Raw genomic sequence first — 23227 nt, 5'->3', positions numbered from 1 at the left:
TGTCAGGATTTTTCCCACAGCTTCATCTCAGATTTAAAGCTATATTTTGGCCTTTTATTTTTCCCCTTTTGTTACCACTCTTTTGAAGTTTTGTTTCTCAAAATGCATTCAGCCATTTTTACACACTTAGGTTCTTTGTGAAACATTAAGAAGCTTGTTTTTTTGTTTATCTTTAAAAAGTTTTTACAAAATAGATGTTGTCTGTAAATGCTGCTGTTGATGTTTTTCGTTATACGTTCTGTTTTTCTGTTACCTTGGGCTCAATTTGGACGAAAGTCAGGTTATCCTTTTTCTTCCAATTGTTTAAGATCCGTGGGTGGAATGTTTGCTGAGTATGAGTGGTGAGAAGACAAAAACTCTGTTTTGCTGACATCCGTCACCTTACTTTTCATCCTGTTCCCATGCAAAACTAAGCTACATCTTCCCCACGGCACCTCTGGAATTCCCAAAGCACACACAAACAGCCCTGGTTTATTACCTGAAGATTCCATTAGCTCAGTCATACCAATCTGCTCTGCCAAGGGAACCCCTCAACAGCTGGAATACTGGCTCTCCTGGTGGTCATGGTTTGTGAGGAAAGACAGGTTGGAGGGGGGAAGCTTGAAAGCTGTTTTTATCTGGGGTCACCAACAACTTATAAAATAATTGGGTACAAAAATGTTTGTCAAGAATTTGAAATAGTRCTGTTTTGAGAAATAGATAGCTCCAGAGGATTTAAAATCAAAATATTTTAGAATTTGAGTATTTGCTGTAGTTGGTTCTGTGCTATCTATAATACTAATTGGGAGAGGGAAAAGATAACATAGATAAATGGGAGGAATGATAAATAATGTRAATATGTGCACTTGGAATATGCACTTTTTAAAATTTTTTGATTGCTTTCTGTGGGTAAACAAAGTCAGCCTTACAGATAGTAAGTATAGGAKCTTATGGAAGCAGAACTGTACTTTGTGGAAGCCAGGGGTGTTTCAGTAAAAAACCTGACCCTGCTTAACCCACAATTTACATAATCTTCTCATGGATAATAAAGTGTTAATTGTRTTCCAGTTTCTTTAGGTGCAACCTAAGTTTTAGGTGAAAGCTTCCTAGTGGTATAAGATGAAAGACACCAATTATGAGAATGGATGTTCTCTGAGTAGCTTTTCATCTAGGAGTATTTCTTACTTACACATGCATGAAATTTGATATTGGAGATWGCAAAATGAAATGGTTTTGTCCTTATTATAGTGAAGTATCATTAAAACAAGGTCTTGTATAAACCAGTCCAAGAGCAGTGTGGAATAGTGGAATTGAACTAAGCTGTTTAGACTTTAGGAGTATAAAATAAGATAAAATGTATTTGTAATGATAATTTTATATGAAATTGAGAAATCTATCTGGAATGCAAAAATCATGATGGAGTGCCAATGACTTTTCATTTGGAGAGAGGTGATTTGTGTTGATCCARCTACAAGCAGAGATGTATTGTGGCACTTAATTTTACACAGTAATCCACTCTGGTTTATTAAAAACTGGTAGAATATTTATGGCCAGTTGATGAATATTTGTAGATGTGAATATGAAATGCATAATGYCGTTTGTGGCATGGATGCTGATTAACAAGAAAATCTAATACTGCTAAAAATGTTGGAAAATCAGTCATCGAATTAAATAAGTACTCTGAGTGTTCAAGGCTGACTTGTAAAGTTTCAAAACAAAGCTCAGCTCACAAAAGCGATAATTACATAATCATTTGAACCTGCCCTTTTGTGTGTGTGTTAAGTCTATAAAGGTTTGGATTAAAACTTTTTTTCTATGTGGCCTTCTGTCTGAAAGTATGGACAGGCTTTTGAATGTTTCTTAAACTACTGAAAGACCTTTAAGGAGCTGAAACTGGACAAAATCAGTCCTGAGCCGTGTGTTCCATAGCAGAGGTGCTGTCTGTGTGGTGTGAGGGTGCCCAGCCATAGTACAGGGTGAGCCCGTTCCTGGGGTGCCAGATTGAAATGCATGGTGAGATTGAATGTAATCAGGGGGTGCTGAGTCGTTCCAGGACGTGTGAGCTGCACAGGCTGCCTGCAGCGAGTCCTGCTCCAAGTGCAGCCACTCTGGGGCAATGGCAGGCGAGCATTTCAATCTTGGTGCTGTGCTCCATGCCCTGGCATTGTTAAAAAGGACGGAGGAAGGGAGCTGCTGGCAGCAATCTGTGCTGCTTGCAGAGTACATTGTTTGGCCTGCAGTGTGCTGCCAGAGTGTTTCTGGGGCTGGTGCTGCAGGCTGGTTTAGTTGCCTCAAAGTTTAGCATTCTTAACTCACAGCGTTACAGTTTATTTTGTCTGAAGTCTTCCTTTCCTGCTGAACTGCCCCTGCTTGGGATTCTTTGGTGCTCTTAATCAGATCTTGTGAGAAACCTGCGGGTGGAACACCAAATAAAACTGAAATGTTTGAGAATATAATGGGGCTTGGCATTAAATCTGTAAACCTTAATGCTGAACAAGCAGTTTGGAAATATTCTATACTAGAAAGAATGTAAAAATAAGTTAAATTGTAGTTAAAAGACAAAAGTTTTCAGGGAGATGAAACAGACTTCCACAGAGCAAACTGGCATGTATTAATGTTTTGAGTGTTTGTTTTTTTATGTAATAGGGTCAACACACCTGAGCACATTTCATTAAAATCCTTCTACATAGCGCTCTAATTAATGTACAGGTRTGATGGGTATTGAAGTCAGTTCCTTATTATGAAGATTTTTGGGAAATGCCTTTTTTTTCTCTAGAGAATAAAAGAACAAAATGTTTAATCCCAAATGCTTGTCTTCCTATATTTGAGACATTAAGTGGAAGAATTGATAAGCTGTGTCTCTGGAGGTCCCCAGCCTTCCATTCTGCAGGGCTTTATATTCACACGTGTATATGGCAGCATTGTCAGAAACTGAGGATAAACCAGAGAGACAGCTGAACTAGTGTTTTGCTGCCAGTGCCATCTTTAGATGAACGAGAAAATTGACTGGAGAGTTTGGAAAAGTTATTTGAAGGATTGATGCTCAGAGATGGAGAAGAGGAGCAGGCCTTTAGTAGGTCAGTACTTAAAGCCCTAAGAAGATCAGGGTGATGCAAATAATGTGTACTTCTAACACTGCATTTGTAAAGATAAGGGGTTTTAACCCTCCAATTCTCCAGCAAACCTTAATGATGTTAACTGTAGACACCGTTTCTGTGATACTGACATGAAATCTTTTTCCTTTAAAGCTCACTGTTGGGGCTTTCTCATGGCTTAGTTGTTCGAAACCTGTGGTTTGGGAGAAGGGGATTTACTTCATTAAAAAAAATGGCTCATCTCCTGCTTCCGTGCTGCTGTGGTCTGCAAACATGCGTAGGTGACATCCTAGCAACTGGGTAGCTGTAAATCCTGACTAGGGATCCACACCTTCTGTGTGTGTTTGTGTGTRTGTGTAAATGGTATATTTCTAAGGAAACTGGTATGCATATGAATGGTAACCCTCCTGATGGGTTGACAAAAGCCAGGAAGGGAAGTTTTTGCCATTCAGTGGCTACTGAAGACAATTACTACTGTTAGTCGTTGTTAATAAAAAATAGTAATGTGATGACTTAAAGAAATCTGAACRAAAAGTACAGCTGCAAAGATGCAAGGGGTACTAAGTCCCATGAAGGTAATGCCTATTCATCTATTTTTTCCAAGTTTATCTTGTATAGGGACCTCCATTTCTTCACAAAGAAGGAAATAAACAGGAGAATAAGTAATTTAACTAGTGCATTTACTAGGTGTGTATTTTGATCTGGGTTGGTTTTTTTTTTTTTCCAAGTTTTAGAGAAAAATAGCTACTTTGCTGGGATTATAAACCTTAAGAAGTGAGCCAATCAGCTGGTGCTCACCCAGCGCAGGCTCTTCTCCAGCTGTGAGCCTGTGTCTTGCTTCTCCAGTGCTGGTGTGTATTGGCTGCTCTGGTACTGAAGGTGGCTTTGACATCAGGCAGGCAGGTTTGGGGCACCTGGCTGGCTTATCCTCGTGGATGCGTTTCCATGAAATAACCCATACCTCTGAGACCAGGAGAAGAGGGTGTAAATGCTGCCTTTCCAGTTTCAGGCAGTGGCTGAGATGCCTGAGATGAGGAGAATGTCTCGGGATCACCTTACCCTGGCAGTGAAGGGACAAACCAGCGCACCGAGGTGAACACCCAGCCTTGTTGCTGAGCTGCCGGGGTTGAGCCCMGCCTTTGTAACACCTAGTCAGCCAGCAATTGCAGTTATTAAGAGCAGCAGGAGATGTCATTAGTTGGGAGCATCCCTTTCATTGGAGAAAGGGGGGGAGGRTGATGGTGATTCTGATTACATGTGATTCATGCCGAAGTGTTCAGAAAATGCTTTTATCCAGTGTGGCAAAATCAGTAGATGTCCTGGTCTAAATATATATAGTATATTTTATTTACATTTTCCTGTTGAYTTTCCTGCTGTAAGATGTTTGTTGTTGCTTCCTAGAGAGAAGACCAAACTGTAAATCAAGTAGTCAGGTTTTACTGAATTGCAAACCTCTGAGGAGTTTAATTTGTGCCCTGAAGGGAGGACCAGCCACTCACTGGACTGCTTGTGAGTGRAGCTGTTAATGGTTCATCGGTAACCATTAAACAGTTTGAAAATATTTGTCCTTTGAGTGTAACCTGAGCTCTGCTGCAAGGAAAGAAAGAAGGGTGAAAAAGCGTGGGATAGCAGCATGATAAAAATGTCACTTTCACAGAATCACAGAGTATTCTGATTTGGAAGAAACCCACAAGGATTATCGAGTGCAACTCTTAAGTATATGGMCCATGCAGGATTTGAACCCACAACCTTGGTGTTATTAGCACRAATGTTGCCATGATAAAGTTAGGGCAATGTTTCACAAATGAAGTAAAAATATATCTTTGCTTGGTGAAAACATTTGAGATCACAGTTTTGTTGAATACAAAGAAATTAATTTTAATTTGTGAAAGTTGATTGGTTATGGAGCATTAATATTTTTGATTGCTCTTTATTTAAATTTAAGGAAGAAGGACTTCAGTAAGTAAAGCATGTGTGACACTTTTGCTGMCTTGCTCCAAATACAACTGCTGATGATTTAAGTCATATGCAAAGTAGTACATAATTAATTCCATGTTGACAGCCCTGGTGATTTAAGTCAGAACACAACCAGCAGTCCTGCAAATCTTTCCACAGTCGCTCCACTGCRTCTTCAGGGACTTTATCTCACGTTAGTCATTCTGGGTCCAATTAATCTTCAAGTCCTCTGCTGAGATTTCCAAAATGTTGATCACACTATGAAACTAATTTGACACTGCAGAAATAGAAGTTTCTCTTGTTGGTTATCTGAGACAGTATGTGTAGTATTCCAGGCAGGATTCAAAGTGCTCCTAATACAAGCAAGGAGTTTGGGTTAGGTAACTGGTTAATTGCCCTTTTTAAAGATGACCTATGGAGGAACTGAGGAGGGTCTAAAATGTTCTGTTCAATAAGGGGAAATTTTCCACTAGTTTTAGACAAGCTGCAGAAAGTGTCATGCAACATAGTGTTTTTCTAGTTTTGCTGTTGCAGATGCTGAATTGATTTCACTTGTATTAATATATTTAAGCAGAAGATACCCTTTGCTGGAAAAGATATCAACAGTGATATTTCAAGGCCAAGGCTAGAGATTCCAATAGTGAAAGCAAAGTGTGGGTTTGCATACACAGACTATTTGTCTTAAGGCTTCTGTTAGGAGCTGGTGTTTAATAAATCTGGTATTGCCTGAGTAATAATTCTTTTCCTGAGGACAAGAAAAGATACTTGGTCTGAAAAAATTTGATGAGGTTGAAATCTTAGTATTTGCATTATATGTTTTGTAGATGCCATATGTGAAGTTGCCTACTGGCCGAAATGCCTTCCTTTCCTGCTATTCTCTCCAGTACTTGGAAATAAATGTGTGAGAATTTGCTTAGACAGGCTCAATTTACAAACTTTTCTTGAGATTTTACTTTGAGCTGTTATATGTTGTGTTGGGTTTAACTGATGTATCAAGTAAACCAATGCCTGTGATTGCGAAGTTGAATACAAAAAATTTGAGGATCAGGGTAGAAGAAGATGGCAAAAATTATGCAAGCAATTTTACTTACCTAGATATTGATTACTGATTAAACCAGATTATTTCTGAGAATAAGAATTTGGCTGGTTCAGAATTTTGAGAGGTGTACTGAAACTGCTAATTAGTAGCTTTCTAAAAATATGCTTAGAAAGTTGTCCCGTTTCTCACATTGTGAATATATAAATATTAAGATAAAAGATTGCAAGACACTGGCTTTACAGAAAGAGAAACCCTTAAGCAGCTTGCAGAGTTAGCATAAATAGCGTCTGCATTGCTTTGCATTTAATTTTTTTTTCAACACTATGGTTTTTGCTTTGATCTAGTAATTTATTAATGTATTTTATTACATTTAAGCATCTTAGGTGTAATAACTCTTAAACTATTCTTTTCATTTATTGTTACAAAGGAGCTCATAGCATGAAAACTACATGTTGTATAGAAACTGCTTGGCGCTATTTATGTGCCTTCTCTTTGAAAACAACTGTTTAATTTTTTAGACCATCACTGTAAAAGTGATGTTTCCTTGGGGCCARAGCTGTTTTTTTCATAAATTTTGTATGAGCATATGAGATGGCTTTTTGCACCTAGAAGTTAATTTTATGAACTTAGTTTTCTAAGTGTGATATCTRAGTGCTATGTATTCAATTTACTTTCCCCAGACTGTTTCCAGGTAGTTGTTAAAAGCGCTTGCTTATGGAATGCTATCTCCTAAYTCAATAGGCTTTGCTACCTGATTCAGAATTGGTGAATTGCCTAGATACCAAACAGTAGTAAATTCATAAGCAATTTGCTGTACTTGGCTCCGAAAGTTTTCCAGTACATTAGTTATTGCAATTGTACTGGCTGTGTTTCCAGTTCTACTGAATGTCAGTGAATAAGAAAAGCCTAAAAGGAACAATGATAAAATGAGGTTTTAACACTCTGTTGGCCAAGTCAGTGTTGACATTTTCCAAAAARGGAGATTATGCAAGTTCTTAATGTGTTTCTTGTGGGGTGTACATTTGCCTTTCAGAAAARTAGCCATCAAAAAATACATGGGGGAAAAAAAAGGGTGTCCACATTATATTTTCAGAAACTAAATTTTTGAATTAGAATATAATGTATGCCTAGAAAAAGATATATGCTACAACAAACCTACCTTCTGTGTACTAAATCCTGTCATCTTTTCAGAAAAAAGCCAAAGGCCAGCTCCTGTTTGAACAGATCATGTATCATCTGGACCTTATAGAAAGCGACTACTTTGGATTAAGGTTCATGGATTCAGCACAAGTGGCAGTGAGTAGTTATGCTCTTTTTTAAGCAACAGTCTGAAAGTTAAATTTTAATATTGACAACAATTTTATAAGAAAGCTGCTTTTTGTTAATYAAATTTTGTGCAGAAGCTCTGTGGTGTGTGATTTTCAGTGTCCTCAAGTTTAATTCCATGTCCAGTGTTCTAACATATTACTGTACTGTTGTCTCTATTTCTTGTTTTCACGTTTTCCTGTCACACCTCTTGTTGTCACTARGCCAGTAGGACCCAGAGCCTAGTGTGTCACAGGGAAGCTCTCGGTGCTGATGATGCAGAGTGGAGGGGGCAAAACTAGAGTGTGTGCTTGGCCCTTCATTGTTCTGCAGAGAGCAGAAAGAGTTCCTTTGCCAGTGCCCGTCAGCTTTCTCATCAGCAGCGGTCACCTTGTTAATGTCTGTTTGCAAGAGGGGTATACCTTTGATTTGTTCAAATCCATTGTGATTCAGACCTGCAACTGTAAGTTTTTGATAGGATAGCGGTGTGTTTGTATGTATCAGTTTGAGTAGAGGGTTCTTCCAAGCCCAAGCTTGTTGGTGTTTTATTGTGTGTTTCTAAAAAGGTAACAGGYTTTGAAATCAGAAGTAGAGCATTGTCAGAAGCAACCACAGTTCTTTCACTTATGGGCTATGCAGTTTTRTATAGATACTTTTTATAGTCAAGTACTTAATTCTGTCCACAAGGGTAGTTGCAAGTTGAGTCTTTAGGCAAGGAATGTTTTTTTCTCTGTCCTGCATCCCTGTAACTTAAACTGTATTCACTTAGCCCAGCATCCCCAGGTGGACTGAAATCTGAGTTTTCCTGCTGCATATGACAATCTTATTTGTTAGATATATAACCTAATTGGTTTTGTGTTTCAAGGCTTCTTCTGAATTATTTCATGGTCAGGATGGCACAGGGGAAACACAGACAGCTGTTCCTAAGCTAAACATTTGAATTGTTCAAGGTCAGCATACAAAATGGAGACATTGACTTAGATTAYTTCTGGGAAGGTCTCTGTGAAGAAAATTTGCACATGATCTCTTAATTGTTGCAGCTTTGTAAAGGGCAAAAAGTCCACAAACTTGAATCTTTGAAAGAAGCTGACAGCTTTGGACACAGTGCTCCACCCCAAAGCACACTTACAACCTGATGGCTCCTTTTAAAATTATTGTGATCAAATTTTATGCTTAATTTGTAATTGTAGAGAATGTGGTACTCAGAGAATGTTCAGCATCTGAAACAAACTTCATGTCTAGTGGGATTAGCTGCTGCTGGTGTGTAGTTCCCAGTACTGAAAGTCATCTTAAACCTCATGTAGAGCAAAGACATTTAACACTAAGGACAACAAGACCATTACATTAGAGGATGGATGGTGTTCAGAACCGTGCACAACAGTAATGAGCCCATTGTGTACCATTTCATATTTCTCAAAATCGTGTGCAGTCCAGGATGCTGAGTATTGGTAGTGAAGGACTATTATGTTTATCTTTTTGCTTCAGAAAAACGGTAATCTGTGTGGTTAAGGTATCCTCAGTTTCTGTCATGTGGCTTCTGGTGTATTTCTGCCTCTAGGATCTCATAAGAGTTCACAGTGGGTTAGTTTTAACTGGTAAAATTATCTGTATAATAAATGTGTTTTTCTCTTACTGATCTGTTAGCATATAAAGCCATTTTGTCTTGAAATGTCTTAATAAGAGTTATTATCTTCTGCCACAGCAATGGCTCATGCCTTGCTTTTGTGTAGCAAATTCTTACTGTCAGTCCAGAGAGCACCTGATTGAATATTTGATACTACATAATCTGCCAGGTACAGAGGATTTCAAACTTGGTTTGCTTCCTTTTCTTAACTATGTGTGACTGAAAAGCAGCASAGTAGAGATAACAATCTGTTTAAACTGGACCTTAATGATGAACTGCATATAATGAAGTAGAAGAGCTTTTTGTTTTTTTTTGGTTTTTTTTTTTTTTTTGCCAGAAGAGCTGAATGCAACAGCCAGAGATAATTAATTGCTTTAAGAAATGAAGAACTGTTGCGATAGCAGCCGTTCCTGCAAAAGGAGCTGGCAAGTTCTAGCAGAAACCCAATCTGCAGCTGGAAACAAAGAACAGAGACTAATCAAGTGACTTGTCCAAGATTATTCAGGAGACCTGTTAAATAAACAGTGCAAGAATCCAGTCCCTCACTGTAGACAGAATTGTGCACTGGCTCTGAAGGAGATAATCTTTCTGCTATGCAATTTAAATCAAAGAATATTGCCATTCTAGCTAGTTGTACCTACGGATACAAACTAGCAACATGGAGTTAAAAAATGTTGAGAAATCCTCCACTTGTTTTAAACAACAAATGTTTTTCCAGTAGAGTCATTGTGAAGAACTGAAGGATTGTTTTTTTTTTTCACCTTTTCTGATGCTGAAGTGATTACTGGTTGGGTGTTAAAGTTTTACTGGAGACTGGGGGGAACCCAGATAATAGTAACTTTTCAYTAAATTTTGGATTTTAGTATTGAAGTAATAGCTTCTTTAAAGAAGTTCTTGAAACAATTGGTGAAGTGAAAGAATTGTTTTCKTGTGATTTCTGTATTCATTATAGTCTGGTTTTTAGGAAGGGAGCAGTTTAGCCTCTTACTAAACAAACCTCGTTTGCTCAGACTTCTTGAAATGTTGCTGGGTCAGGATTTGAAGGTTTTTTRTATGTGTTTTGTTTTTAATTTCTGCAGCAGCAAACTATTTTAGTAAGGACTTCCAGTACTCTGTGCAGTCTGCTGTTTGTATTGCCTTCTGTTTAGCAAACTTAATCTCTGATTTTCAGCAACAGACTGTGGTGTGCAAACTCTCATCAAAAGTAAACTTTTTTCCCCAGGTCCACTTGAATTCCATTTTAATCACTAGAAATAAATCTCAAGTTTCTTGACATCTGTGTCTGTCCATTCATGTGTTCGTTTTGGGGCTGGTTTTTTTTGTTACATTCTCACCCCCACTTAGAAGTAGTTCTGTTTCCCCTCTTCCATGCACACCCTCCCCATTGAGCAGAGTGTCTGTGGGCAGCAGCAGCCAGAGCTGAGCAGAGTGAAATGCTATCGGTGCCTGTCATGGGCCTGCCTCTCTGTTGCCTTCCCATGGAATGTGGAGGAGATGAGAGAAAACAGGAGGGAGACGAAACAGGGGAGCTCAGCCAGTTCTGCACCCTGGAAAGGGCTCTCTTTGCCATCTGAGTATCTAAATCACCTGCAAGCCTTCAGCTGGGTAGTTTGTATATTTTTTTTGGTGGAGCAAGGAATACGTAAATTCTCTCTTACAGCAAGTGAGTTTATGGAATAGGAAAAAAAATTGGTATGATTTCCTTGAAGAAAAAAAGAATTGCTCAACTCCATTTCATGGTAGTCTAAGCAAAATTTATGTAAATATTTGYTTCATTCTTCCTTAAGTTTCCTGCTTTATTTTWAAAATGCATTAGATACATTTCAGATAGCTCTCTGTAACTACTTAGTTTGAATAGGCAATGAGAACATTCTCAGCTGTGTGCACAGCAGCAGCAGATGGTTCAGTTCTTCTCATCTGCAGCTAATACAGCAATCAGTCAGAGCCCGGCTGTGTTACAGGCTGACTTCAGCTCTCTGCAGAAGGCAGGGCTGTTCTGGATGCAGGAATTTGCACTTGGCATTGCAACCTGAAAATACCGGTTCTTTTTCATACTCCTGTTGCTTTTCTGTCCTCCCTGGGGCTCGCTATGAACTTCATGTCGCATAGTTTAACAAAAGGAGTGTTGCTAAGTATATAATTCACCTCCATTAGTTGCAAGGTGACATTTGGGATTGATGTGATGAGGTTTTGTTCCCTGGGCATGGTGAACTGTGCAGGACATGGTGTGTCAGGCAGTTGGCTCTGGCTGTTGGGTCAATGCAATTAGGGTGCAYAGGGTGCCATGTTTCCTGTTTAGGTGAGTCACCTCCTTTGGAGGAGGGAGCTGTTGGTCATGCACAGCACTAGGAAGGAAATCTGTCCCACTAGCTGTGTGTTGGATTTCCAGCTTTAACTTCTGGTATAAACTCTTCAGCAGTGCAATTATGTGCARTTTTTTGGGGAGCACAGTGTATATATATGTGCAGGTGTTTCAGTGTGCCAAGTATAGACTTTTTCATGTGCTGTTGTACACAGTGTAAGTAAAGCCCTCATTTTGGCATCATGTCTACTATACAACTTATAATTAGCATTAGTAGGTGAGGCAGTAACTTGTCCTCCCATGTGACAATTGCTAAAATGTCACCTGTGAATAGATTTTTGAGAATTAGGTAGAGCCAACTCTGATGTTGGGACATGGACAGCTCTGCTGTTACTGGCTTTGAGTCATCTAAAGAAAATGCCTGAAAGCCAACAACATTTATTTTGTCTCTCCCCTTCCTGCCCCAAGTAAACATCACACACAACTGAGTGCCAGAGTCTCCAGCTATGATTTATGCTTCTCTGGCACATTGTCTGGATGACCTASTAATGTGTGAATTAAGTGTTTGTCTGGACAGGATGAAAATCTAGTGAAGTGGTTTGTTAGTGTGTTTTTTTCTTTTAAGTAGATAGTGCTGTCTTGAAGGTTTGGATTAAATAAGGTACTATAGGATGTTTCTGTTGTTCAAAACTGACATTTTGCATTACAAGCTTCGAGCAAAAGGATCTTCAGTGAACACAGAGRGAGCTTTGAATTGTGAAAGATTTGGCTTAGATTGTTTTAACAAACTACTTGTTATTCCAAGGTGTTCTTCACTAACACTTCCTTTTTTGTTCTTTCTGGGAGATTTCTTTATTCATAATTCAATGAAATTAATTTATTTTTCAGCACTGGCTGGACAACACAAAAAGCATTAAAAAGCAAGTTAAAAGTAAGTGTCCTTTCCATTTTCTCTTGGAACATTGTATTTAACATACAGGAAGCACAGCAAGTTGAAATACGTGGTGGGGGCAGTGTCCTGTGAGGGGGTGAGCGTGGCRAGTGACAAATACCCTGCATGGTGCTGCTAATTGTTTAATGGCATCTTTCCTCTGTAGCTTGTATTACTTTATTCCAATGTTTTTAATTAAACATGTTATGGCCTCATTAATTATAGTTAAAGTGGAGTGGAGGCAGCTGAAGATGTTTTRGTGTTACAGAGCATTATCCTGGCTGTAGGAAAACTTGTCTGGGAGCTTCGTGCATGGGACAGTCCTGCATGCTCAAATCTGTGTTCAGTCCACCAGGTCCTCACCTGCTGCACAAGGGTGCAGTGTGGCCTGGTTGTTGCAGTGAAGTGTGCTTGGGTAAGATGTTGTCTAGCAGCTTCCTTGCTCTGCACTGTGGGAAGTCTTCAGGGATTTGTGGTGTTGTTTTAATGCAAGAGAGGTTTTGGAAGCACTGAGAGGGAGAAAATTCCTCCTGTCAAATGCCGGAATCAGCAGAGCGATGCACATTTTTAAAGAACTGTTAATCCCCCCTTTTGCTGATTTAACTCTTTGGTTTCCAGAAGAAATGATTCTTCTATGGAAGGGTCTCTTAAATTCCCATCAAGTATGTCTAAACTTCTGTGGAATAGAAGGGCCTGGGTTGTCAGCAATGAATGTTTCCCAGAGCCCTGCGAAGGTGTTGCAGAGACCAACGGCATGCCAGAAGGTTGAGTCAACTGCAGAGCCAAGATGCACAGCTTTCTTGGTGATGGATAGAGCCCTTAAATATAGGGATTAACCTAGATTCATGTGCTCTTGGCAGGAAGAATCAAGTTAATGTAGTATGATCATTGGGTTGACTTGTAACGCATAAAACTGTTTTGTGTGCATATTTAAGTATCCTTTCACCCTTATGTTTGTCACGGTTTTCCATGACATAAAGGAATTCCTGCCTTAATTATAATAGAACATAYCCAACCAATATCAGCCAAGTTCTGTGATGTTATTCTGTGTAATAAAAAAAACAAGCTGTCTCCTCCAGTAACTGTTGCTGCTTGAATTTGCTTGTTACTTGCATGAATTCTGCTTTGCAGTTGGCCCACCATATTGTCTTCATTTTCGTGTAAAGTTTTACTCATCAGAGCCCAACAATCTGCGTGAAGAGCTAACAAGGTAAGAGGGATWTTGTGTGTGAGGGAGGGACCCAAATAAGGCCAGGGAAATGTTTTCTATGGTATTTGTTTAAACACTTCTGATGTTTCRGACAATTCCTTAGAGCTGCTTGCTTACCTGGCTTTTTGTAAATGCAGCTTTCTTTTTGTAATGTGGCTATCTTGTAATAAATGTGCTGTGAAATACAGAGATCTAAATATGTGTGTATATTGCTTAATTCAGTATTTTTCATTAGGCAATTTTGTCACCTGATCTGAATAGCTTATACATGATGGATAGAGGTTTTCACTGAAGGGAGCAGACATTCCTCTGTCTTTATTTTATTCTTCGTAAGTTGTTAGTTTCAACTGCATGCAGTCATCCTGTCTCTAGGCAGAAAAGCACTGAATTGCAAGTTAGAGCTTCTCTTCRGCAAAAGAAGTTCTGTTAGCATTTCATTGCGTGTGTGGTCTTCACAGAGCTTATGGACAGGGAAAGTATTCTTTTACTGCCGTGTTGAGCTGAGTTGACACTACTGTATGTGTTGGATTGTAGTGTCAGGTGAGCAGKGGTTCCTCTTGAATTAGTGTTTCTTTGATCCATTCATAGAACTGCATTTCTTCTTGGGCTGAGACTACTTGGGGTGCTTTGAAAGAGAACACAACCTACCATCTGTCACGAGTATAAATCTGTTGTAAAAGGCAACATTTCCTTGCATTGTCACCGCTGCTGCTGATCCCTTTCACAGAGTAAACAAAGTTATATTTTTGTGATAGCTGTAGACATTTTATACTTCAGTCATTTGTAAGGGTGTGAAGTGCATTTGTTTGTTGCTCAGGTTTGTGATGTGTGGATCTTCGATCTGCTCTCTAGCCAAATCCCTTGGAGTGCTCCCAGGAAGATTATAGTAGCATTACCCCTTCCAGCCATATGTACCCAGTGCAGCTTCATATTTACTTGTGGTAACTGCTGCTTTTTAATGCTTTCCTGCTGATCTGGGAAAAATGTTTTACCTCCCTGTTCATGTTCTGGAATAAACATTTAATTACCTTTAAAACCAGTAACCATGGACAGAATTGAGACCTACGTGTGAATTTACCGCTATGGAAAGTTTTCATCCATCTTGATTGAGTTCTGCCAGTCAGTCAGACATTGATATACAGGTTTTAGGAGGGTTTTTAAACACAGTCTTCCTGTTTAGCTAATCCCCCCGAAAAGCAGAGCAACAAGTTGTCCTTCTGTCTTGAGACAATGTGACACCTTAAAATAGCAAAAGCAGTGGGAAGTGGAGCTTTGCCATGGGTTATAGATGTCACTGTCAGGGGCTTTCTAAGGGTTCCACCTTTAAACAGCAGGACCCTCAGCTGGAGCTACTTTTCAGCTTCCACAAGTGCAGCTTGCTCATGTTCTCAGCCAGTGGTCTCGTAACACAGCATGGGAGATGCTTGAATCGTTAGGAAGTGTTACGTGGCTGATAAGCACAGACTGGTCACACACACTATACACTGAAGGCCTGTGTTCATTTTCATATCTGGGATCACTACCAACCAAATTTATTCCCCATGTAGAGGCTAATGTTCAAAAGGCTTTGGATAAAAAATGGTTTGGCRAAGTACTTGTGTGGATTTCTATGGAACCTGTAGGAAAAACACCTGYGACTGTTTTGTGTCTGTGTATGAAAGTATGAGGAGACACAGGCACGTGTTGAAGCAGAAGTTGAGTGTAAGCTTTCTGGGCATCTGTGCCACAATTCAGACTGGTGCCATGATAGATGCCAGTATTTTATACTTGATGACACAACTTCTCTTGTTAAAGGAAGGCTGTGTACCTAATGGAGCAAGGGGCCTGCTCCTCAGGAATATTGGATCGGAAGAATAGGTGTTGCACACCAAACGGATTTGTATTTAATATCTGCCCAATTTTTAAGCAAGAAGAGTAGAGATTATGCAAGGCAGTGAAAGTAATCTGGCTCTGAAGAGGAAACAAGTTGAAAAGACTCCAGTCTACTGTTTGTTTTTTGTGAGTTTGCAGTCAGCTTTCTGGGTTGGATTTTAACTAAGCAATCCATAGTAGAAACTTTTTTTTTTTTTCCTGTCAAGACTTTAAAGTAATGATTCTTTTATGAGATTGGTATGTGTATAAATAATGAAGGAAATGTGCAAGATGTGAATTGTTCTTTGCTCAAGTAGGATCACAAGAGAAAAAAGAAATTTACTTGGGTATCCTGTTTATTTTTCCATGCAACACTGTAGTTCACCTTTTGGCAATTTGTATTTTTGGGTTTGCTTCATTTATGCAAAACACACAAACCCAACTGATAAAGCCTTGAAAGCTCACAGTGCAGTTTTTTTCATCTTGAAAACCAATGTGAAGAGTAGAAAACATTTTTATTTGTCAAGCTCTAACTTACTCCTGTTGACTGAGTGACACATTAGCACTATTAGTCACTGACTTATTCTTATTTAATCCTACAGGTATTTATTTGTTCTGCAGCTGAAACTGGATATTCTTAGTGGAAAGTAAGCAGCCTTTTAAACAATTACAGTGTATTTAGTATAGYGTTTATTACGTAAATATTTTTATAATTATTAAGTTTTGCTTAGTAATGTAATGTGGTTTTTTTTCTCTAAAATACTACTTTTCTATGCATGAATATCAGCAGAGGAGTGCTTAAAAAATGTAGTGCTTAATTTTCTGAAAATCTACTCATGCTTTTTCATTTTCTTATCCCAAACATTTGCAGTTTCTTACTGTCAGTTATGTAAGTTGCCTGCTAATGGTGTCAGTTCAGGTTTTTACAGTGCATTTCTGTTTTGGCAGGTTGGAATGTCCTTTTGACACTGCYGTCCAGCTGGCAGCTTATAACATGCAAGGTGAGTAGGTGCGAGAAGGGAAGGGTGAAGYTGCACAAACAGCTTTGTGTAGACTCTTGTTAACTGTTCTAAAAAGTCTGTCCTTGTTATGTCCATAAAACAGACTCTGCCCAAACATTAGTGATCTWGTGTGAAATGCAGATCTTTTTGATTGTACAGAAAATTACTCTGTTCCTCAGGAAACAGAGTGAGGAGGTTCTAAACATAAACAGCTTTGCCCTGACGTTATTTTCTCAGGTGCTTATGTGCAAATCTGTCCACTTTCACACAAGATATGAGGTCTGAAACCTTCCTGAATTGCTTTGATGTAGTAACCCTAGCTCACTTCTTTTTCATTGTATAGTTTCTGCAGAGTGTTTTCTTTGTTGTTCAAATCAATTGCACTCAGTTGAAAAGTCCTATGTATAAAATAACAGCTTTTGAGTTCATCTTATTTATAGGAACATCTTAGTGCCCCATGTTTCATCCTTGTACTTGAGCATTTCTGCTTGAACTGCACKTGAACTGCATCCTTCTTCAGCCACAAGATGTGACATGCTGTCCTTTTTTCTCAGTTATGCAGCACTACGCTTGAGTCATCTGAGATTTTATTAATCAGTTGTCTTTGACCTTTGATTCCAGATGAGTGTTATGAGTGTTTGGATGAGGGTACAGTGTTAACAAATGTGAAGTTTTCTATGGCTCCTCAGAAGCAGAGGAGCTCACAAAAGAAGGAGGGGAGGCTTGAAGTTTTAGAAATGCATGCTAGAGTAGGCTTTTGGGTCCTTGTCAGAGGATATGGATGTATGGCCTTATTCAACCCAGTGTGAGTCTCAAAAAGGCCTGCTGTAAAGCTGATGCAAAGGCATCTCTGATGAAAAGGCAGTTTGGAGATGTGCTGTGTGTTTGAGCCACACAAATTCTCTACACAGCATTCATCTTATAAATCTGTTGTACTTGCTCTGCATGAGGTAGCACTAAGTCACTGAAATTTGTTTCCTTACAAATATTTTTCAAAATACGTTCTTCTTTTCATGCATGAAATGCTAATGGCCCTAAATCATGTGTAGATATAAGAGTTGGGATTAAACTTTGAGGACACTTGCCTTTTTAATCTKCTCTTTTGTGTGGAAGGAAAGCAATTAGAATACATTCCATAGTTAAAAATATTAGCATTGTCAGAGCCTTAAGATACAGGTTCAGTAAATAAGATTTTGGAAGAACAAAGTGATCTAATTAGACCATATATCCACTGCTTTTTTGTGGTGGTCTTTTCTTTCCTTTCTCCACATTGAGGCCTGTAACAGGGCTTTAATCTTACTGTCTGACAGCTGTGTACTTTTATTTAAATCAGCTGGAACCTAAGCTGGCTTTGACAGCATTCCTTTCAACAGAGGCAGGCATTTTAGTGGGAGTAAATTATTATAGAACTACAGACTTCCTCAGTCAGCATTTAAAAAAAAAAAAAGGAGGGGGGTGAAAAGACTTATTATTATGCTATTATGCTTGCAGTGTTCAGAAATCCAAGAAACAGGTTTTTATATCATGTGTCATTTCTGTACCTGTGGAATGCTGTGTGCATTCATTTGACTTCTCCAGGTCTTCCCAAAGATAGCTCTATTTTTCTCTACACAAACATCTGTAGTTTCATTTTTCAGACAGCAGTTATTGGCCTGGATCAGACTTCCAATTTCCAAGTTACWGAATTATTCCTGATTTTTTGATTATGAGCTGAACATGAAGAAGCAACTTTAAATTAGTGGGAGGAGCCAGTGCTTAGTGACTCTGAAAATCAGGACGTTTTGGTAAAGATTTCTGTGAGTTTCAGCATTTTAGGTTTCTCTGTCTTTAAAATTGGTCTTGTTAGCATCTGTGGAAGGTGGAGGTTGTGCTTTTAATGTGGCACACTCCTTGACTCGTATGTTCTAGTATGCTTTCTAAATAGCATCTCTTACTGCCCCTCTGAACATGCAGCAGTGGACTTGTTCAGCCATTCAACCATTTGACCAGCCCAGGAGGGTATTTATTATGTATTTAGATAAAGGAGAGCAATAAATAACAGCTGCATCATTGTGCCATGACACAGTTAWTTTTAGTAGGATGGGGCCCTATAGAATCATAAAACCAGAAACTGATCTGTAGAATGGAWAAATAGTTTCATGAAAAGTGTCAGAACTGGTTTTGTTATCTCTCAAGAGATATTGTTTTAATTCTTTAAGACAAAATTCCATTGTAACTTTAGTCAGTCGATATTTCAGTGATAAAAATGTTTAAAACTTTCTGCAAGAAAGAAAAAAGGTGAGTTTCAATGATGGTGATAAATTCCCTTTAGAGGAAGCTTGTTAAAGAATATGTCAATAATTCTTTGTAAGCATTAGTACAAAGCTTTCGTGTAGACAATGCAACCACTTGTTCAGTGTCCATAATTTSCCTGTCAAAAAAGATGACACTTCAGAAACAGGGAGAACTGGAGAAGAGGAATAAATGCAAAAATAAATTTAGTACTTTAGACTAACTARCAATTTTGCAAAAGATCCATTGTATGCAAAAATATCTACTGTATTTATTGGGAACAGTGCTTAAAARTGTTGTTCTTTTGTAGCTGAACTTGGAGACTATGATCCTGCTGAACATGTCCCTGAGCTGGTGTCTGAGTTCAGGTTTGTTCCCACTCAGACTGAAGAGATGGAATTAGCTGTTTTTGAGAAGTGGAAGGAATGCAGGTAATAGATCTTCCAGTGAATGCYACCCAGCTGTTTGCACTGATTTTTCTGTCAAGAAAATGTATTTAAAAGATACTGCTGACACTTCTTCTGTGGTCTTGTTCAGAAGGAGAATTTTAATATGGTTCTATCGTATTTTGTAAGAGGATATAATGTGAAAAAAATGAAGCTTTTCAAAGGTCTTAGTAAAATGATGAGGTACAAAATCTTAAAACACAATATTTTTTGTAGCAGTATTTTCCGATTAAAACTTCAAAAAGTGACCTTGATGTTAATTAAAATGAACAATTGTCACCAGTGTTTAGAACTGGCACAAACTTTTTCTCTTTCCTCATATACAAGTTTTTCCTTTCTGTGCTTTTTCAGGCACCTACCTAACAGCAAAAATCTTATTTCAGGGGACAAACACCAGCACAGGCTGAAACAAACTACTTAAACAAAGCTAAGTGGCTGGAAATGTATGGTGTAGACATGCACATAGTCAAGGTATGTTTGCCCACARTGTGGTGAGGTTTGGAAATGATAATGTTAGTTTTGTGCTACATTTGAACATTRGTTCTGCTTTGAGGGGGGAAAGAAAAGGAATATTGTTCTCATGCAATCTRTGTAATACGTGATCTGGTTTTGTGTCAACATTCCACTCTTTGGTATATATTTCTGGAAGGTATAACTTGAGTCCAAGCATATGTGTTAAATGTGTGATTGATATGGAAATATGTACTACAGTTTGTATTTAGACGTRAGAGTTTTGTGAAAAATCATAGTAATTAAAATTTCCTGGGGTCCAGCTGAAGCACTACAAATAAACATAGATCTCCTGTGGAGAAGCAAGTGCAGCAAATGCATAAGGATGTCTATTACACAAACAAATCAAGAAATTTGATTTTTCTCTTTAGTCAGCTTTATTTGAAACATCAGCAAACAAGAAAAATCCATTTCATAAACACAAGAGTTTTGTTGTATAAGATAAGCGGATATGTGCATAATTTTAACACTGGGCAAACAAACTACATGAATCATGGCAGTAAATGGAGAGGGTTAAATGCCAAAATGAGCATAATTTTTATTTTGTGGCAATTAGGCAAGAGATGGCAATGATTACAGCCTGGGACTAACACCTACAGGAGTTCTTGTCTTTGAAGGAGACACAAAGATTGGTTTGTTTTTCTGGTAAGCTCTCTTACATTAAAATCTATTTTGGGTTTTGGTTCTTTTGTTTCTTTTCTGATAGAAAAAAGTTTGTTTGGATTATGACAACACCATGAATATGAGGTACTTTTGCAGTAAGTTAGTGAAAGTTAGATGTAACCCACACTTTCTGCTCATCTGACAGGCCAAAGATAACAAGGCTTGACTTCAAGAAGAACAAACTCACTCTGGTTGTTGTTGAAGAYGATGAACAGGTAGATAAATATCTGTTTAGTTAAATCTTAGTCTTGATTATACAGTACTAGTTTACATACTCCTGATCTCTTTCTTTATATTCAAGTTTTAAAAATTAATGGGGATGCCTGAAAGATTTTTGATTTTGGCTTGAGGGGGCAGAGGGAAATGAAGGAACCTAAGTAAAACATAAACTTTTTCGTCACCTTTTTTTTTTTTTTTTTTTTTTTTAAAAGAGACTACTTGGTGAAGCTAGAGCAGATCCTTTGGATCAACAGGGTGCATTGTGCAAGAAAATTTAGGAAAAACCGCATACCACATTTAGTAGAATAAATTACTTAAGCAGGTTTCAGAATTATTCCTATGGGGAAGAAATTACATACACTGAGACAATTAAAAAATGAGCATTGGTAATTTGAGGAGATTAGATTTGGAGGTGAAACCTGTTAGYCTCATCAACAAGTACATTCCTGTTGTAATGGTGTCTTTAATTTCATTTGTAATTATTCAGAGGTTTGACTTGTTAAATATATGGACTCCAGCCTTTTCCAACTTTGGACAATGTAGCAGTTGTTACAGCTTCTGAAAAGGTTGATTTTTCTGCCTAATWTTTTTTTTAGTATACATATTAGGAATCGTAAAAAATAGATTTTATTTGGCTTGCATGGAATTTTAGCTTTTTATTCGAGCCCTTTCTAAGTTGTCAGTATGCTTTGTGTGCTTTAAGGGGAAGGAGCAGGAGCACACTTTTGTCTTTAGACTGGATCATCCCAAAGCCTGCAAACACTTGTGGAAATGTGCAGTGGAACACCATGCCTTCTTCCGGCTCCGAGGGCCTGTCCAGAAAAGCTCCAGTCGATCTGGCTTCATTCGCTTGGGATCTCGGTTCCGATACAGGTCAGTGTCATCTGTCATTTAGCACTTCTCTTCTGTCATTCCTTGTGTTTCCTGGATGCTGGGTTTTAGTCCTGTTATCATCTTACTCTGTGACTTTTGGCAGTATTGCTTAAGCTTCATTCTCTTCTAGAATTTTTGGCTTCTCCAAAATCTCATGCACTGGGACCACAGAAATATGCAAAGTGCAAGCATGCTTTTATCAGCAACTTAATGTTTAAAGAGTCATTGCTTCTGCCATGTGTCTTGGGGAAATGAGGTGAAGAAGAGAATGTTTCTAAAACTCTTCCCCTCTTTTGTGAAAGGCTTTTTGAGGTGTGAAGTTTGGGATCTTTCATTAGAACTGGGATAAGATAGTAAGCTGTGAATTGAAAATATAAATATGATGTATTGATGAGCAGTGTCTCTATTCCGTCATTAAAAATAAATGATTTATTTTACTACTTTGTACTTTTACATGGTGTTTTTAGTGGGAAAACAGAGTATCAAACCACAAAGACCAACAAAGCCAGGAGATCTGCATCCTTTGAAAGAAGGCCCAGCAAAAGATACTCAAGACGAACACTGCAAATGAAAGGTAAAAGAACTTCCATTCTGAGAAATGTAATCCAATGTGAGAATCAGGTAATCATCTTCTTTAAAAATTCTGGGCAGGAATTCTCCTGTAGTTGTTTGCCCTTCTCTTGAATTTTCAAAATTAGGGGTTTTTTTTGCTTATTAGGAGACCTCATGTATTTATCAGTAAAAGCTTCTGTCCAAACCAGCTTGCTTAGCAGGTGAAACGCCTATGAAAATTGCATAGTAGGTCTTGGTATGAAGATGGAAATCTTGGGCCCAGTAAACAGTGATATATTAATGATAGTATTTGAAATTGATGAATTGAGTTAAGAAATTTAGTCTTTGATATTTTTTTCATTGTTGTTAGGAGTTGTATTTTGTTTTCACAATATGACAGCATGTGGTACCTTGTTTCTGACTCTCRCTCTTGCATAGCTCAGGTATGACAGTCATGTCTGCCTTCAGATACTTGCTTAAATCTGACTTTGGTTCACTTTTCAGATTTTTTATTTTTTTTTTACAATTTAGGTTTTGTTTTTCACACATTATACATGAGATGTTTTTTTTTTTTTTTTTTTCAGATTTTTTATTTTTTTTTTACAATTTAGGTTTTGTTTTTCACACATTATACATGAGATGTGTGCAACTATTGCTCTTTTGCTTCAACTTTTGTTCTCTTGGTTACCTATTTATAGGCACTGTTAGGTTATTTTTATTAATYCTGTAATTAATTGATAACCTAATTATAAATTAAATTTTAATTRATGCTTTCTATTTTTTCAGCATACACAGCTAAACTGGAAGAAACAAAGTAAGATATTTGAATTTCTGTCTTTGATGTTTGCCACCTATGCTTGAGCATGTGTCTGCAGAAGGAGTATATAGAGTGTTGGCCTCTTAGTTGTGGTTTTGCCATGGGTATTGTGTTTGTTTACTTTACATAAAAGTTAGTGTTCAAAGGAAGCTCCTGTGTTACTGTCACATAGACAATTTTGCCAGAATTGCTTACTAGCTAGCAGAGAAGTGTGTTTATTAMTAGCTATGATTCTTGGTGCATATGAACTGTAATTCATGTGCTGCCATGTAAAGAGATCAGGTAAAAGTGTGTGAGGAGGTTTTCTTTCTGAAATCTGCCTGCTCTGGCTATATGTGACTGAAAGACATCATCAAGTGATGGTCAAAGACAGGGAAAAGACAGCAAAATGAATATATTTGAAGTAAGTTGATGATTTTATATTCTGTATTATACTTGCACTTGTTTTTATTCATGATCGACATTGAAAGGGAAGCCTTTTGGTTCTTTATTTCTATASCAAAAGTCTTCCTGGATGTATAGGTTCATACTTGCTGTTGCAATGTAAATTACTCATATGTAGGTGAACCATATAATTTTCATA

The 23227-nt window shown here is 38.0% G+C and overlaps 1 protein-coding gene across 4 annotated transcripts in view; it reads left to right on the top strand.

Moving 5' to 3' along the window:
• EPB41L5 (erythrocyte membrane protein band 4.1 like 5) overlaps positions 1 to 23227 on the top strand; it is a 52015-nt gene that overhangs the window by 4335 nt on the left and 24453 nt on the right. For all 4 annotated transcript variants that reach the window (XM_057364757.1, XM_057364756.1, XM_057364758.1 and 1 more), the window contains exons 3-14: positions 7261 to 7365; positions 12189 to 12231; positions 13363 to 13441; positions 15895 to 15939; positions 16241 to 16293; positions 18875 to 18995; positions 19394 to 19481; positions 20077 to 20165; positions 20329 to 20398; positions 21106 to 21275; positions 21743 to 21849; positions 22614 to 22641. In XM_057364757.1, coding sequence (XP_057220740.1) covers positions 7261 to 7365; positions 12189 to 12231; positions 13363 to 13441; positions 15895 to 15939; positions 16241 to 16293; positions 18875 to 18995; positions 19394 to 19481; positions 20077 to 20165; positions 20329 to 20398; positions 21106 to 21275; positions 21743 to 21849; positions 22614 to 22641 — 998 coding nt within the window. The remainder of the gene's footprint in view (positions 1 to 7260; positions 7366 to 12188; positions 12232 to 13362; positions 13442 to 15894; positions 15940 to 16240; positions 16294 to 18874; positions 18996 to 19393; positions 19482 to 20076; positions 20166 to 20328; positions 20399 to 21105; positions 21276 to 21742; positions 21850 to 22613; positions 22642 to 23227) is intronic.

Source organism: Malurus melanocephalus, unplaced genomic scaffold, assembly GCF_030028575.1.
Source record: "Malurus melanocephalus ecotype Western Australia unplaced genomic scaffold, MMel_1.1 scaffold_42, whole genome shotgun sequence".
In the NCBI taxonomy this organism is placed as follows: Eukaryota; Metazoa; Chordata; class Aves; order Passeriformes; family Maluridae; genus Malurus; species Malurus melanocephalus.
The sequence above is the reverse complement of the archived record's forward strand: the minus strand, read 5'-3'. Positions and strand labels throughout refer to the sequence as shown.